The sequence below is a fragment of the Ruditapes philippinarum genome, unplaced genomic scaffold (genome assembly GCF_026571515.1).
Source record: "Ruditapes philippinarum isolate M1 unplaced genomic scaffold, ASM2657151v2 ctg848_1_1_1_1, whole genome shotgun sequence".
Classification (NCBI taxonomy): Eukaryota; Metazoa; Mollusca; class Bivalvia; order Venerida; family Veneridae; genus Ruditapes; species Ruditapes philippinarum.
Genome location: NW_026860662.1, coordinates 39,449 through 57,455, shown reverse-complemented (window position 1 = coordinate 57,455; position 18,007 = coordinate 39,449). Strand labels below are relative to the sequence as shown.

Here is an 18,007-nt window from a genome sequence, read left to right as displayed (position 1 = left end):
TGGTGTAAATACAAGGGCCCGTTTTCATTATTATATAGAGAATACATGGATGATGTCGGAATGAGGAAGTTTTATCCGGTTAGTGAGAAAGTTTATCTTGCGGAGCTTTATAAACCTTCTCAATCCCGACAAGCATGCATTTTATCATGCTTTTTCTCGTTTAATTATGCTTGTAGCTAATCGATACATAGCTTTTAATATATTAATAAATTAAGACAACATCTGATAATTCAACAACTTAAACCATATTCCATTTCTATACACAAGGTCGAATGCCTTTTTGTGCCCCCACGTTAGTGGCGGGCATTTAGATTTACCCTTGTCCGTCCGTCCGTCTGTCCGTACGTCCGTCCGTCCGTCCTTCCGTCCGTCCTTCCGTCCGTCCGTTCACTTTTGTGTCGCACGTAACTCGAAAAGTATTTGATCTAGAGTCATGAAACTTTACAGAATGTTGATCAGCATGTGTAGTTGTGCACCTGGATATTTTCGTGTGGATATTTTCAGTATTTTCAGAGTTATTGCCCTTGACTTTGTAAAATTTTGCAATTTTCAACTTGTGTCGCATGTAACTCAAAAAGTTTTTGACCTAGAGTCATGAAACTTTACAGGAATGTTGATCAGCATGTGTAGTTGTGCACCTGGGTATTTTCGTGTGGATATTTTTTTTGTATTTTCAGAGTTATTGCTCTTGACATAGTAAAATTTTGCAATTTTCAACTTGTGTCGCACGTAACTCAAAAAGAATTTTACCTAGAGTCATGAAACTTTACAGGAATGTTAATCAGCGTGTGTAGTTGTGCAACTGGGTATTTTCGTCTGGATATTATTAGTATTCTCAGAGTTATTGCCCATGACTAAGTAAATTTTGCAATTTTCAACTTGTGTCGCATGTAACTCAAAAAGTATTTGACCTAGAGTTATGAAACTTTACAGGAATGTTGATCAGCATGTGTAGTTGTGCACCTGGGTATTTTCGTGTGGATATTTTTAGTATTTTCAGAGTGATTGCCCTTGACTTAGTAAAATTTTGCAATTTTCAACTTGTGTCGCACGTAACTCAAAAAGTATTTGACCTAGAGTCATGTAACTTTACAGGAATATTGATCAGCATTTGCAGTTGTGCACCAGGTATTTTTGTCTGGATTCGTTTAGTATTTTTAGAGTTATTGCCCTTCACTTAGAAATTTTTTGCAATTTTCAATTTGGATTTGACATAGTCATTAAACCTTATGGGCAGGTTGCTCAGCATATTTTAGATTTGCACTTGGGGTTTCGTTTGTGGATTTATCAAATATTTGTAGAGTTATTTCCCTTGACTTAGTAAAAAAATTGACAGAACAGTGGCGCGGTGGGGGCACCCGTGTCCTATGGACACATTTCTAGTTAAAATCTACAAATGCACAATACAGTTTCTTTTTTCTTGATGTAAAATTCTATTTATCAAACTTTGCAAAACAAATATACAATTTATAGTGCTACGATTCTGACGAAATCCATATTGACAATCGGTTAATAATTGTTTATTTTCAATAAAACTTCTGGCCCTTGTATCTAAAAGTTGAGAAAATATTTTAGAAAATATACTGGTTAACATAATACCTCTATAATTATCAGCGATATTTGGATCTCCTTTTTTAGGTACAGGGACCAATATGCCTTTGGTCCACGAGTCTGGGTACGCACAATTACTATACATATAATTAAACAATTTACATAACAAAGGTGCAATAATATGTTTAGAGTCTAAAAATATTTCGGAAATTAACATATCCTCACCAGCACTTTTCTGACGTTTTTATAAAATTCATCATCTGAAAATTCACAATCTAACTGCTCTATAGCATGTACAAAAGTTTCATCATTAACAGTATTTTCCACATCTTGGTCGCTAAAAATGTTAGTATCTGAAAACAGTGACTTAAAATGTTCATAAAAATCATTAGCTTCTTATATTTACGTACAAGATCCCAAAATTTCTTAGGGCTACTTTTTGAAGCATTATGCTATTCACTTTTTTGTTTGCTCTCATACAAAATTTTTGCTTTGCGTTTTACCTTTCTATAATACCTCCGTTTATCAATAACCACAAGATAATTTTCATTTGTCCTTAAACAACGATTTGCTCTATTTAACTCATGTCGGGCAGTTTTGCTATCGCTCGTGAGCCACGGATGATCATGCTTTTTATTAATTGTTATTGTATTACAGTACACAGGTTTGTTTACACCAAATACATGAAACGCAAGCATTATACTTTACATTACCAAAATTACAGCATTATACAGTACATTAACAAAATTATCAACATCTTCACTAATTGTGATATTTGAGGAAATTATTTGGTTAACAATGTTATTTAGTTTACTAAAAGCATCTAATAGAACATTATTATAGTCATTAACTTTTTCATTATCCAAAATAAGTTTGGGTACATTATTGTATTTAACATGTTTATCTTTTTTTATACAATTAACTTTAAAATTTATCTGTACAGGAACATGTTGTGAAAATGTGTAATAATCATGTACAATAAAGTCAGATATGATATGAAATAAGTATAATGATGCAATAGCGTAATCAATGGCACTTTTACCGTTACTGGGGTTAGTATCTCGAAGCTATCGTTATATTTGCGTTTACGAACGTGCTAACGATTGACGGAGGGTTGGTTAACGAGAGACTAGCGCGGGTATCTCGAAAGCAGTAGTTAAGCAATCGTTCGTTGCTTACTCGTTAGTTATTAACGATTGCGTTGTGTTATTTGAATACATGTACCGCGAAAATTGTGTACAGCTCTTGTTAATATTCACCGAATCATTATTTTGCGTAGACGAAGGTGAATATAAGGTTACGATCATGCTAAACCGGAACACAATCACACGACACGTGCAGGAGCCGCCGGTCTGTCGTCTAACAATATAGACTTGTTTCGCGATGAAAATCCCGATTGCCTTGATAATATCAATTGTGATAGTGGTAAACCTACGAAAACGGTTCCTTTAAAAAGAGAACAGTCAATGGAACTACCCCTGTTGAAAGTTCCAATAAAACAGGCGTGATTTAAATTGAGGGGCGGGGAGGGAACTTAACATAGAAACTGCAATACTAGAAACAGAGGAAGAACGACTGTATATAAAACCGCAGAGACTGAAGATCTAAAGCAGCAGCGGCTGCCAGTGTAGTCAGATATTTTAAACACTTTACATAGTTAAAGCCAATATTCTGGCGGATTTTTTCTTATCAATACCAGTCAAAAAATCTGGGGGCATCTTCAGGCTATTTTTGGGTGTAAGTATACTGTCAATATTCAAATTTGAAAATATTGCTTTCATTGTCGCTCTGTTTGACTGAAATGTGGACTATATTTTCACGAAACATAATAAAATTTTACCCTTTAGACAAACATATGTACAGCAACTCTTTCTAAAATCCCACAGCTGCAAAGACGTCATGCGCATAACATAGACGCCATGAGCAAAACAATGACTTCATAAGCATAAATATATATTAAATATGTAAAGTCGATTTTCATTGAATAATCATGACGTTTATATTATTAGTTATAAAGATTTTTGACAGGTAATATTGCCCTATATAAACGACTGTTTGGAAATATAACCCGACCCGCTAGGCGATGGTTATATTGCCTACAACCATTTTACATGTCAGGAATATTTATAACGAATTCATAAAACCGCGAACTTCCCTTTTTTGAGAAAAAAAAGTGAGATTTCTTAGAAAATTGCCAGAAACAGTGTATATAAAACTATAAAAATGTCATGATTTTCCAATGAAAAGTGATGTAACAAACGTGCAGTATAGTAAAATCTTTTATAATACTGCACGTTTGTTAATGCAAGTTTGGTAAGTCAATTTTAATTGGCGTTTATATAGTTTATATACACAGCTGCTGTCAATTTATCAAGAAATCTCTCTTTTTCTGCAGTATTGTAAATTCGTTATAAAGATTTTTAACAGGATACATGGCCGATATAATTTTGTTTGCAATATAACTCTCACTTGGCAGATCGGGTTATCGTTTATATACGGCCATATAACCTGTCAAAACTCTGTTTTACTAAATATATACATGGCTGCTGTTAATCAATATGGATAAATTTTCATTTTGTTTTAAACAAAGGATGTTTGTTGTATTATAAATTAAAATATAACGAGTTAAATTATAACAACTTGTGTTCGCGAGTGAAATATTTGTTACTATGAAATGATAAACAAACAACATTTCTATATATTACATCCCTTTTTTTGGTACCGATTTTTGCAGCTGATGTGATGCACTTTTCTTCATGATGTAATTAATACGTCACAGTTTACTTTTCAAAATATAATTCTGTAACAAGTTTGAATTTTGTTGAATTTTCAGCATGATGTATGCATATATTTATTTATATTTTCTTGTGCAAAATTACACATTACGGAGATTATTCCTTTCGCTGTTTAAGTTATGATATGTTTTTCTTTCATCCGCATTCAAATATAAGTCTTAAATTAAACTGTAAAGAACCTTTACGGCTTTACAGTTTACATATGTTTGATATGTGAGAAAAAATTTGTTTGTTTGGATTTTTACGGGTCGTCAACTCATAACTGGCCATATCGTGCCGAATGCTAAATAGGCTTAAAATGTTATGTAAAACTTTGTAAATGACAATAAAAAATGAGCCAATTAGATCCATTGAAACAAGTTTATCTCTTTCAAATAATCAATGATATTTTTTATGGAACTGTATTAAAGAGTTCTTTAAGTGAATTTACACAATAAAATCTATAACGGGCCTGTGAAAATTCATGAGAAAAAGAAATACAATACTATATTTATGTCGGTTCATCATTTTTTATCAATAAAATGATATAATTCTCATTTTTTATGTACTTTAAAATCGCACCTTTCTTACTTTTGTGTCAAAATGATAGTAACGAGAGCCTTACGACTACCTCTAGGCATCCGTTAATAATTGGACATGTAAACGATTATTCGTTAATTACGAGAGCGTCGAGATAGCGGTGAAAACCTTAACGAGAGGTATACGATAGTCGTTATGCTAACGATAGCTTCGAGATACTTACCCCTGGACAAGTAAGCCAAACGACCAATTCCCTCATCATCACCAATTCGTCCATTAACAATTTTTAATTCAGAAGTACGACAGATATCAAGCAATTTCAATCCAGACGCATTACAAATCATATCTTCACTTTTCCTAATATTTAAAAGTAATGGACACTCTTCCGTATTTTGGTCAAGTGTGTGAACATATTTATCAAACACACTCGATGACACTTATAAATCATTTCTATCTGCAGTTCTGGCATTTCAATCACCGATGACACACATTTTATAAAGATCGTTGTATTTTCTAATATAATGTTCTAAATGTTCAAAATAACCAAATTAATGCAGTCTACAATAAGGGGAATCATTTGGTGGAATATATGCAAAACATATACAAATATCATTTTCAAGACAAAAGAAATCTTTACATGCTTTGACAACTATAAAACCAGCTGTGTGTTTTTCAAGAACAGTAATGCTATTTTGTATGATGTTTCTAATATAAAGACAAACACCACCGTGACCTCTATAACTATGTCTGTTTGATGCTACACTTTCAGGCCTAGGCACACATATCGAAACATAATCATCAATACAATATTCATCATTTATGCATTGCCACGTTTCACTAACAAAAATGAAGTCAAAATTTGTGACAAAGTTTAAGAATTCATTGTCCGTTAAATATTGCTTTAATCCTTCAACATTCCAAGATAGGATTGATAAAAAATTCTGGAAACAAAGTGATCCCTCGAAATCATTAATCACAACAAAATAACATAAGAATTGCAGACTCGGTTTGATTAAGTCTGTACATGAGGGATAATGAATAAGTGCAACATCCCTCACGCCCCCTAGCACCGGCTTGAGCGGTACTCAATTCTAAACACTTTATAGTGTTGGTACACTCTTCTCGTCCGTCCTACGTAGTATGGTTGGGATCGGGAGAGTAAAGCACATTGTAAATGTACAGCTTATCTCTGACAAGATAAGCTGTGTTTCCAGCTTCGCGTAATTTCTTTATCTTCGGGATAAGCTGCTTCCTACGTGCTTGAACTTCTTTCGGGAGCTGGTCAAACACTGAATATGGGGTGTCTTTGAGTTTAACAGATTTAAAGGCAACCTTAACTAAGATTTTTGAGTCAGTGTCAAAGTTAATGATGATTGGCCTTGTTTTGCCTGTAATGGGATTGCTCGGAGACCGATGGGCACGATTAATGCGAATGCAGGATCTAGCGTCTTTGATATTCAAAACTTTCTCACAAAACACATACACTTTATCAGAGCAATTTTCGGGAGCAGCAACCCCTGCATATGAGTTCGGAGTTGTGACCATTGTAGGTAGAGATGTTTCCATTCCACTTTCTTCAACCTCGATTGGTTCAGGTTGTGGGTGTATTGGGACTGAAGGGGCTCCGCCAATGGAATCTTGCAGCTGTTTTGGATGTTCAGAGATACCCAAAATTACCATATTGTCTCGCATAGAACGGCACCGGAGATCTGTGATATCATCTTGAAGTTGTGCAAATTGTTTACTTAAAGTCATATTTCTGCCTGTCAGCACTTTTATTTCACCCTGTATACATTGGATATTTTTATCGTGTGTTATTGAGTTTACATGACGGGGTCATATTTGTCATTGACGAGAGTTTAACTCGTAATAACGTCTTGGATTTGTGATTTTGCTTCGAAAATTTGGATTCTATTTGTGGAAATATCTGTTTCTATATAATCTATATAATCAAGTTTGGATAATTTACTGACTACATAATCGAGTTTAGCAGATATATAGTCATGATAGAGCTTATGTGGGTCTGTATGATTGGGATGCTGTGCTTGGGCACCAACGTGATGATCACGAGTAACCCCAAACGGGTTCGAAGTTATGCAGTTTGATGGAAATGTGAATGTGAATTAGATTTCGCTCCCTTTTTATTGTTTACATCGGCGCTGGCCGCCATTTTTATTTCTATGTATTCAGTGTCACTTGAATTTGAACCAATCTGTACCTTCTGACGTTTTCTTTGCTGCTTTGTTGACATACGTACTACCTCATTTATACGATAATCACTTACAAACTCTTTTTGTACTATAAAGTCTGTAGATTTTGTTATATAATTTTTTTTAAAATGCCGAGTCATAAAAAAATAATGCCGAGTCAAAAATGAATGCGTCCCCCATTGTTTTTTTTTGTAACAACTCTTATCAAACATTTTCCAAAAAAAGGAAAATGGTTGACGGGTAAACAAAGAAACTATATGTATGGATTTTGAGGGTTAAAATGTAGTTAAAACCTAGTGAACCATTTTGGGAAAAGAGGATTTTTTTTAAATTTTCCCCCCTTAAAAAATTTTTGATAAAGACTGGAAGACTTGGTTGGTCGTTAAATTCAGTCAACTGCGGATTTGGATGTCATCGTCTTGCAGGAAGTTGTGAACGATGCCATTAGTTCATGTCCTAGAGGAAAAGTGGGTGGAGATGACAATTTACAATATGAACAACTAATAGTGGCGTTATGTCTCCTATTCTAGCTAAAGTTACGTCACCGACAACATGAAACGAGATGTTAAAGAGAAGACAACATTGACAACTACTGTGCAATTATATTGACCTCTGTAGTTATGAAAGTTCTTGAAGTGGTAGTTTTAAAAAGGTGTTTCGCGTTCGGAGTTGTTGTTTAAACTTTTAAATAAGAGCCGAATTGACTCAACGTTGTTTCTTTGTATACAAACACGCAGGGTTGTATAAAAAAACAAGATGGCTTGATGATCTTCAAGGTACAAGACAGGGGGCCAAATGTTCGTCGAATTTTTAGCTTGCGTACAAAATGGACTTACCAACGAATTATAGGGTAGTGGTTTAGGTATTTGCATGTACGGAGTGGATCTAGGTTCACCCACAGTAGCAGACGACATGGTATTTATATCATTCTCTTCAAATGGTCTGCAGTCAATGTTTAATATTTGTTATTCATATGCATGTCGGCTTTCTTACCGAAATTGAGCAAAAAACATGTTTAATAACAGACTTATTAGATACAATATGAAGTTTGACTTTTGTTACCTGAGATTTGCATCTGATACGAGAGGTGTTAAATATGAATTCAACAGGGTCAATTTTCAGAAATGCTTAACAAACAGTGCCAAAATCATTATCTCAATCCTTTAGAATATTCTACACCATGTGATATACTTAGTTTTAATATTTTAATCAAATTTTAAATGCGTTTTCATAATCTTTTCGAGGTATACTGTTCAGGCACTGGAAAATAGCCGAACCGAGATTTTTTGCGTTTGAAATTTTCTTCCGGCAAGGTGTTTTTGAACCTCTGAATTAGGAAAAAGTCACTATGGGCAAGATCTGGCGAGAGGGCGTTTCATATATTCTCGTACAATGGGCGCTTTGTGTGACGAAGCATTGACATGCAACAACCTAACACCACAGAGATCAGTTGGTTGTCGACGGCTTTTGAATATTTCTTTAATTTTCGAAGGACTTTATCTTTATAAAACTGGGCATTACAGATTTACCTTTTAATACGGCAATTTGAATGGCGGGACCTTGAGATTGGTAAACTATTTGACGCTCATGGATCATTTTTCTAGGCAAGGTGTAATATTACCCATGTATCTTTCGCTTGGGGCCATAAAAGTGAACCCATGTCTCATCGCCAGTGATTATATTTGCGAAAGATCGATTGTTGCATTAAGGGAACTGTTTTAACAATTGTTCGAAGATTCTTACTCGAGAAAGGAAATGCTCTTTGTAAGGAGATGGGATATCCATATGGCACTTATCCTTCTCGTTTTTAAATCACGTCTGAGAATTGCATGAGAGGCTCCTACAGAGATACCAACGCATTTAGCTTTGTACTTTGTTGTAAATCTTGCATCAGAAGCAATCAAATCCTTTACTTTTTCATCCATTTTTGGCAAAGTTGTAGTTTTTGAGGATCATATTTTACTTAATCCACATCACTTTTAAATTTCTTACACCACTGTGTCACAGATGTAAATGAATGTGCATTGTTTCCATAAACACGACATGTTTCATTTAATATGTATTTCACCTGTATACCAATAATACAGCGGTTCTTGATATAGGACCCTCTTTGGTTAGTGGAAGAGACCTTTTCCCAACCATTTTAGCTTTAGTATACACGAGAAGATAGCGTTAATCGAGCTATTGTCAAAGCTTGGCTGAAATGATTTACACATGTATTGTATAAAATGACAGCTTACATCTATGTGATACATACACCTTGTTCGTGGAAGACGTGCTAAAAAGCGAGATATTAGCCTCGTTACATTCATAATTGAACACCCCTGCTATATGTAGGCTTTTACAAAAAGGAATGCATTTGAAAAACCATTAACTCCCATTAAAAAAATGATTGATGCTATAATCCAAATGACCAAAAATTAAAAAAAAAAACATTATTTCCAAAGATATTTTCGAATTTACATTTCATGTAAATAAAAGGTTATAGAAATCTATTTCAGATAAAGTCTCAGCCAAATGTTTCAATAACAAATGAATGCATAGATTTTAATGATTACATATAATGCGAATAAACATTTGCAGTACATATTCAACATATTATTGGATGTTTGGTAATTTTTTTAGAAGAATAATTATTTACAAATATAAAATTTCACTTTAGTGTTGTCACATCCTTAATTACAACATACAGGATCTTTAAATAGTTTGTTGGCATACATGTGCTATTGCATTATATTTGTTGAATTTTCGTAAGTTGTAAATATGTGTGATATTTGTTTTATTGCTCTGTTCTTTATTCAGTGGAGTAATGAAAGATAGTTATGTTCTTATTTTGATTTCTACACGATCAAAAATGAGCGTAAAAATCGTAAATGTCTGCAACCTAATTGTAGCGATATCGAAAGTACACATTCTGTTTACAAGACTAACTCGGTCTTTCGGTCATCCGAATATCAATAAACATTGGTTTAAGTTGCAGTCCAAATTTAGCAGTAAATTGCCGAATTACATCACGGATGGCTTTTTTTATAAAAAAAATGTATCATCTGTTATAAGATGATTACTCTTTTGTGATGCACCGTGAAGCTATTACGGTAAAAGTTTGTTTGCACACCCGGATTAGATGGGAAAATATATATTTTGTAGTGCTTCTAAATGTTAAACACTGCACATGGTCTTCATTTGCATGCTAAAATTCGTACACAGACAATTGTTTTATTATATTGTACATTAAAGAAGACAGTCACATTAACATACAACAAAAACAGAAATATTAAAAAAATAGTTTCGTTTATATTCATCCGCATTGTTGAACCATGTGAAGTAATGGCTGGATTATCCGGAAAGGCGTAATCCAGCACATATCAGCTGATATCACATGCTATTTTCAATAGCAGGATAAAGACTGGTTTCACTGTTAAAGATTCTTAATGATACTAAGAGCATATGATAACAAGTCAATGATAGTTTTTCTTTGAAACGAAATATAGATTATTTTATTTCTGTATTTTCATTGAATAAAATGTAGATTTGTCATGGGGCATAACGCCGTAATATTATAAAGTTAATCCATTTAAGCTGTATGATAGGCTTGTAATAATGAATATAAACAAAACTGGATTAAGTAACTTCTCATGCTTCTATATAGTCAAATGAGTCATCAGAATCTGTATCTGAATCGTCATCACTACTAGACAGAGCTTCACTGAGAGTTTGACCAGGAACATTACGCCGTGGCATGAGAGGCGGCTGTTGATTTGTTAATACAGGTGCCGGTGCTGGGGCCGGTACAGGTGAGGAACTCGACTGGCCCGCCAGGTTCAGAGGTGGGACGGTTGGATTTTCAGGACTGTTATTGTCATTCGGCAAGGGGTCTGATTGTGTGTTACTTGTAATATTCGTCGTAACAACACCAGCATTTCCGTTTGGAAGAACTCCATTAGTGGTGCCACCTATTTGTGTTGTTGCCATTCGAAAGTTTTCTGGAACGACGAAACGTGTATTTGGTACCCCATCAGTTTGTCCTGCTGCATTTCCTGGTGTCGGATGTAGCCCAACGTCACTGTATCGTGGAGGCGGGGAAAGCGTTGAAACTCCTCCATTTCCAAACATAGGTGGGGCATCGATACCACGATTGCGAGTACTCCATTTGCTGGCTACATGGAACGGTTGTACTTCAATTTGACACGCTTGTTTTTCTCTTGCTCTCTTAGATTTCTTCCATTTGTGACAAACTATCAGAGTGACAATTAAAATAACAACTACACCCGATGCTGCGCCAATTATGATAAACAACATTATCCCCTTTGCTTCCTCTTCGTCATCTAATAGACTAGCTAAATTAAAGCAAAGAAAGAAAAGATATAAAATATTTATGATATAACTAGCACTGCCACTATCAAGGCGTGAATACCCCCGCATACCACTTTGTCAGAATCAACAGTGGCCATTTAGAGCTCAAGGACAACCTCCCTGCCAAATCTGAGGTTACTAAGCCAGTGCATTGCTAAGTTATGTATTCTACGTGCTTCAAATGAGAAAATGTCAAAATCAATACATTGCGGACAGGACATTCTTTAGCAATTGAGAAGAAAAGCTTTTTTGTCAAGGTCCCTGTGACCTTGACCTTTGACCCAGTGACCTCAAAATCAATAGGGGTCACCTTATAGTCATAATCAACATCCATGCCAATTATGAAGACTTTGGGTCAAAGGAATTTTAAGTTAATGGGTGGACAAACTTTTTGAAGTCAAAGTCCCTTTGACCTTGACCTTTGATCGAGTGACCTCAAAATCAAAAGGGTGATTTACTAATCATGATTAACATCCATGCGAAATATGAAGACTGTGGGTCAAAGGAATCTAAAGTTATTGGGCAGAAAAACTTTTTGAAATCAAAGTCCCTGTGACCTTGACCTTTGACCTGGTGACCTCAAAATCAATAGGGGTCATCTACTAATCATGACTAACCTGCATTCCAAATATAAAGACTGTAGGTCAATGGAATGTTAAGTTATTGGGCGGACAAACTTTTTGAAGTCAAGGCCCCTGTGACCTTCACCTTTGACCTGGTGACCTAAAAAAATCAATAGGGGTAATCTACTAATCATGACTAACCTCCATGCCAAATATGACGACTGTAGGTCAAAGGTATCTTAAGTTATTTGGCGGACAAGCTTTTTGAAGTCAAGGCCCCTGTGACCTTGACCTTTGACCTAGTGACCTCAAAATCTATAGGGGTCATCTACTAATTATGACTAACCTCCATGCCACATATGAAGACTAAGGGTCAAAGGAATCTTACGTTATTGGGCAGACAAGAAAAAACCGACGGACAGCCGGACGGACGGACGGACGGATGGACGGACAAGCTGATTCCATTATACCCCCTTACAACTTTGTTGTGCGGGGGTATAATTATTCTGAATGAGAAAAATGTTTTATACTTATGTCCATCATAAGTACTAGCACATATGATGAAAGCTACCTGACGATTGGATGTGTCTATAACTAAAGTTAATAAATCAAATACATTATCGTATAAAAACGGAAAAGAAAGGGAACACGATATGATTTTGTGTTTTGTTGATATTTCATTTTTATATCGTATCATTGTACACGTGCGCAATTCATCTTGTAAAATCTACGATAAAATTCCGGACACATATCAAATAATGGTGTACAAACAAATTGAGATTTTCAACATCAAAGGCTCGGTTCGATTGAGTCTGGCTATCAATTTATGCAGTAAGTGTAAGCACGGACTTTAATTACAATTAAATCCCGTGGTGCAAGCTACTTTCCTTTACCACCAGTTTCAGCAAAACTCAACATTTAAACAAAAGAATAGTATTCTACTAAATTCACCAGAAAGGGCGATTATCAAAATTAGTGGCATTTGAACTTAGCTACAGAGTTAACTGTCAATTGTGCAGAAACGTTATTCACCGCTTGCATTGAGATTATTTGTCTAACGACCGTTATCTTATCAAACATTACCGACAAAAGGAAATAGGATGTAACAGAGATTTACAAGTCTTACATCTTGGTCCGGATATATATCTGGCTGCAAATCCAGTTCTCGTGACGCTATAATCCGAGATAAAGGTAACAGTCATGTTGCTATCAGTAGTGACGTAATTCGGGGTAGACGTACCACAGAACGTTCCTAGTGACGTAGCGTTTACGTTATCACCTATAAAAGCATACATTATAAAAAGGTATAACTATATTAAATATGTTGATATAAGAATGACTTAATTTAACAATTTTGCCGTGTTGGGCTTTCTTTAGGGATTCTGTTTTTCTCTATTTTAAGGGGAGCGGTGCCCTAGTAGTTAAGATGTCTGCCTCTCAACCAATGGGTTACTGGTTCGAAATCTGTCACAACGCATCCCAGGTTCAAACGAACTTTGGGTCCATCTACTATCATCTGCTATTGTTATCCGACTTAATATATTGTTATTCTTTTTTTTAGTTTACCATTGACATAAATCTCATTCATTTCTATTTATTTAGATTTTATGACCACAGTGCGGCCGTTTGTCCGATGTTGAAAACTTGTGTAACTCGTTTTTGTGGTTAAAATTGACGTACTTTGGTGTTGGACCCCTAAGTACGTTACACACTTTGCTGTGGGACCCAAAAGTGCGTTTGATTCCATACAGCAGTGTTATAGAGACCTACCCAAGTTTTGGTTTTCATATGACAACAGTACTGGCTCGCTCCGTGAAGCTGGCTCAGAAGTGATTATATAATTTTCAAAATCTTGTTTCACTATCGACCGTCAGTAAATATGTTTCAACTAAGCTAATGGCTTACTAATCCTACGCTTCTTTCAAAGTCAACCCACCCCTTTGTTAATTTTTTTGTTTATATACTTTATTATTCACAGGACTTGAATGATTTTGCAGCTTTTACGGCAGTCAATTTAGATAAAAAAAAAAACAAGACAGGACAATTACTATATCAGCAGCAGATATGACCTACCATCGAATACCTCGCCGTAGTCGTTGACACATTTGGCATGATACTCTATATCTGCTTCAAAAACCTCCAGTCTGATAGCGTGACTACTGTCGTCTGCTTCTATACGCCATTCACACGACTGTTGACTTAAATAATAGACAATTGTTGTTGTTGTTACATGCATATAAACCGTGTTATGACAAAACCAACATAATGCGTTTGCGACCAGCATGGATCTATACCAGCCTGCGCATCCGCGCAGTCTGATCAGGATCAATGCTGTCCGCTTACCAACTGTATAACAAGTAGAGAAACTGATAGCGAACAGCATGGATCCTGATAAGACTGCGCGGATGCGCAGGCTGGGCTGGATCCATGCTGGTCGCAAACGCATTATGTTGGTTTTGTCATGACACGACTCAATTATATCTATGTGCAATCTCGGATGACGGATAATCCATCTTCCAATGAAATATGGTTTTCTTTTGTACGTTGCCGAAATCGTATATGAACATATATCAGTTATAAATGCTGTTTGATTTTTGTCATATCTCGACTGTCCTTCTACCTAACCAATATTCCTTGATAACTAAGTTGTAGTTACGAGCTTCTTCGCAAGTGAATGATGACTTAACCCTCATAATTACCGAATTAGCAATGAGACACATAACCATTAGACTCAATGAATGAGGTCAATAGTCACAAAGAAATTACGCCTCGCCTTAGGATCGAACCATTGACCCTGTATCACCATTTCGATGCTGTCCCTATTGATCTAAGATATAAATAATAAAAGATTGATTAAAAACAGTATGAGAGTATATATTATGTGAGTGATATATATAATAATACGATGAAAACTTACTTGCTATAAGATGTAGGATAGTTAGGAGATGTAAAGTTCTGGTATGTACTGTTTGCAGTCAAGACAAGAGCTGTTCCACCACACTGGCTATACACTGAAGTGCAAACGAAAATAAAAATCAAACAATGTGAATCTTAAATATTTTCCAGAAAACATATAGTGACACATGCTGATATTTTAGAGTCACATTTGCATAATAAAGGTCATATACCAACTTAAACGACGGGGATACCTAGCTGTCCCGGCTTGCATTGTTTCAGGCAGGAGGTTCCAGGAGGTATAGCGGTGTAGAACAAGCTACCGATGCGGACTAGCTTCCAAACCTGGAAAACCTAAGTCCCATGACGGGCTACAATCTACAGTGGTGATAAATAAATGACTCGCTCGACGTGTATGACTTCAGACAATCATTTTATTATAATACATGTATATAAATATAATTTACTTAGAACAAATAGGTGTTGAGTTATATAAGGAGGATGTACCTGTGGTAACAGTGATGGAGAGCACGAGCAGGTATAGTAGTATTGTTGACGTCATCATGACGAGGAAATCTCTAGAGACCCCTGGTACTGATCACTGTCATCACATACCTGTAAACAAAGCAATCCTGACAATAATAGTTAGTGTATTGTTTCATCCGAGTGTCTCGTATAGTTTTAATAAATGATTTATTTTTTATGATAAATTTACAGTATTTTGATTAGTTTACAAAATATGTCATTATAGATAGATATATTTCAATATAGCTTTTATACATAACTAGGAAGTTATGTCATTGTACAACTGAATGAGTGACAAAGCTGAATTTTGTTCTGTGTACCAAGATTTATTAAAGATGAAAAATTAAAGATTATAAATTATTTGAAGTCGTAAATACTATAAAAATAAGAAATTAAAACATATTAACTAAGCATTTGTAAAGAGAGCAGGACGAAACATAACATATTTTATATTGGATCAATCACATACATATAAATATATTTTATCACGTCATCATGTATCAATATCAATATCGATATCAGTACCAAATGATAGAAAATCAAGTTTATTGTATACAGAGAATGAACTATGCAAAGAGAAATACTAGCTTTAATTTTTTTTATAAAGATTCCATATAATTATGTAATAACCTGATTCCAATCACACTTATTTATCCTTTTCTTTGTTTCGTGTTACAGTATCATAATTATTATAATACTTTCCACTGTTATGCTTTTCATAATGTAGACATTTAAATTGTTTATTATAGTGGTATGTGCCACATCATACAATATATGTATTTATTGAAAATTTAAACCAATCAATCAGTTAACACCCGGCCTAATGGGCCTATAAGTCACCTTAAACAATAAAACATATTTAGCATATGTGCATGATTTTTAACAAAAGTTAAACATAAGAAATAAAACATCAAATACGGCATATTGTCAGCTGAACATGATACATATATAATGAAAACAAATATATAGATCTACAGATTTAGGGATAAATATGTATAAAACTTATCAGCCAATATAATGATCGGTGAACGGTACACGTACTGTTTATACCAACAAACCTTTGTCGAAAGTTAAAGACTTGTCAAACATGAAATACAATAACAACTTCGCTGTTTTCAATACTCGACCTCCTCTCATTTATGTTTCTTATATTGTACTTTTATTATTTTTTACTAATCGATTATATATATTCGATGCAATATTAAAATGAACACGTGGGATGCTTATATATTAATTAGGTGTTAATAAATCATCACTGTTGGTATTATTTATGTACGTTCATTTTATGTCAACAAATTCTTCACATTTTTTGTTCCGTTTTATACCATCGGATTGGGCAGGGCATTAATAATGTGAATGATATACTGAAGGGCATGAGTGACCATTATCAGACACTATATGGTCTTAGTAATACAATAACTGTAACAAAAAAAAAACATCGGACATCCGTAAAATACATGTTATTTATTTTAAAACGTACGATGAAAGCAAGCACAGAATTTGAATAAAACCCGATTAAGTTAAATCGGGTTAACAAAAACATGTGCCCGATTTAGAATATCAATAAAGCGTTACACAAGAATAGTAAAGGTATATAATGGTCAGATCAAAGTACGAGAAATTTATATTCATATATCATATGTTCATCTTGTAACTAAATGTAGCAATCTTGACAGAAAGGTCCATGAGAAGAGAGTTTGTTTTTTTCTGCGTAATAATACAAACCCGTTAACTTTCACACTTTAATTTATTCTATGTTCAATCGTTCCATTATATTTAAGAGGAATATGTAAATGATAAAGATATATATTTAACTGTTTTAATAATGTGATAATTAAAACAAAATGACATTTTATAGGTTATTTTACTTTCAAATTATTTACCAGTCCTGTCCCCGATATAACATTATAAGACACTATACAAAATGAAGCACCGCATGCGTATGATTTTCGGAAGAGGAAAACTGCTCGAGTTATATTTCAACAAGTCCACAGATGAGTGTGGGCGCAACTTTAATAAAACAAAATCAACCAAAGTGATTTAATTCATTGCAATAGAATAGAGAATAGTACACTCGTGTGATCTTTTTTTTATTATAAGATGTAAAATATTTGAACTATAAGGATATGTGTATTAACATACATCGCGCCTTGAGCAAAACAATGTATGAAGTGCCATTCTGTATTACTTTCTTCAGATAAAGTGACAAGAAAACGTATAGGTATAAAATTAAATGATATTTATGTATTCTGAATAAACAAATATATATAATTATGTACTCACCTACATTAAATGTTCCACAACACATTTAAACACCTGAATGTATTTTCGGTTAATCTTTTTTAAAAGTGTTAGCATAAACCTAATAATCGCAATTAATCTTATGTACAGGCTGCATGCCATTAAAATATATATTATTTGTGGAATTAAGGTCAATCTTACATACAAACCATGTATTATACAGTTAACCGGAGCTCAAACTTAAAGAAAAAAAAAACTCCTTTAAAAAGAGATTTTATTCCAACCTACTTATAATTATGTGGATCATTTTAGGACTATCTATGATAATGATTTTTTTACAGTTTTATGAAGGTTG

The 18,007-nt window shown here is 34.4% G+C and overlaps 1 protein-coding gene across 1 annotated transcript; it reads right to left on the bottom strand.

Moving 5' to 3' along the window:
- Positions 1 to 10,386: 10,386 nt before the first annotated feature.
- LOC132712950 (uncharacterized) lies at positions 10,387 to 17,768 on the bottom strand. The gene is made up of 6 exons (XM_060695389.1): positions 17,695 to 17,768; positions 15,394 to 15,501; positions 14,909 to 15,002; positions 14,065 to 14,189; positions 13,118 to 13,270; positions 10,387 to 11,412 (listed from the first exon to the last, which is right to left on the bottom strand). The coding sequence occupies exons 2-6, from the start codon at positions 15,449 to 15,451 to the stop codon at positions 10,709 to 10,711; spliced, it is 1,134 nt and encodes a 377-aa protein (XP_060551372.1). The 5' UTR covers positions 15,452 to 15,501; positions 17,695 to 17,768; the 3' UTR covers positions 10,387 to 10,708.
- Between the last annotated feature and the right edge of the window lie 239 nt (positions 17,769 to 18,007).

Excerpts from the sequence above, each read along its gene's own strand:
- LOC132712950 (XM_060695389.1), bottom strand. The coding sequence starts at position 15,451 with ATGATGACGTCAACAATACTACTATACCTGCTCGTGCTCTCCATCACT. Across the intron at positions 14,190-14,908 it reads TATCCTACATCTTATAGCAA|TCAACAGTCGTGTGAATGGC; the intron begins GTAAGTTTTCAT and ends CTATTATTTAAG. Across the intron at positions 11,413-13,117 it reads ATATATATCCGGACCAAGAT|CTAGTCTATTAGATGACGAA; the intron begins GTAAGACTTGTA and ends GCTTTAATTTAG.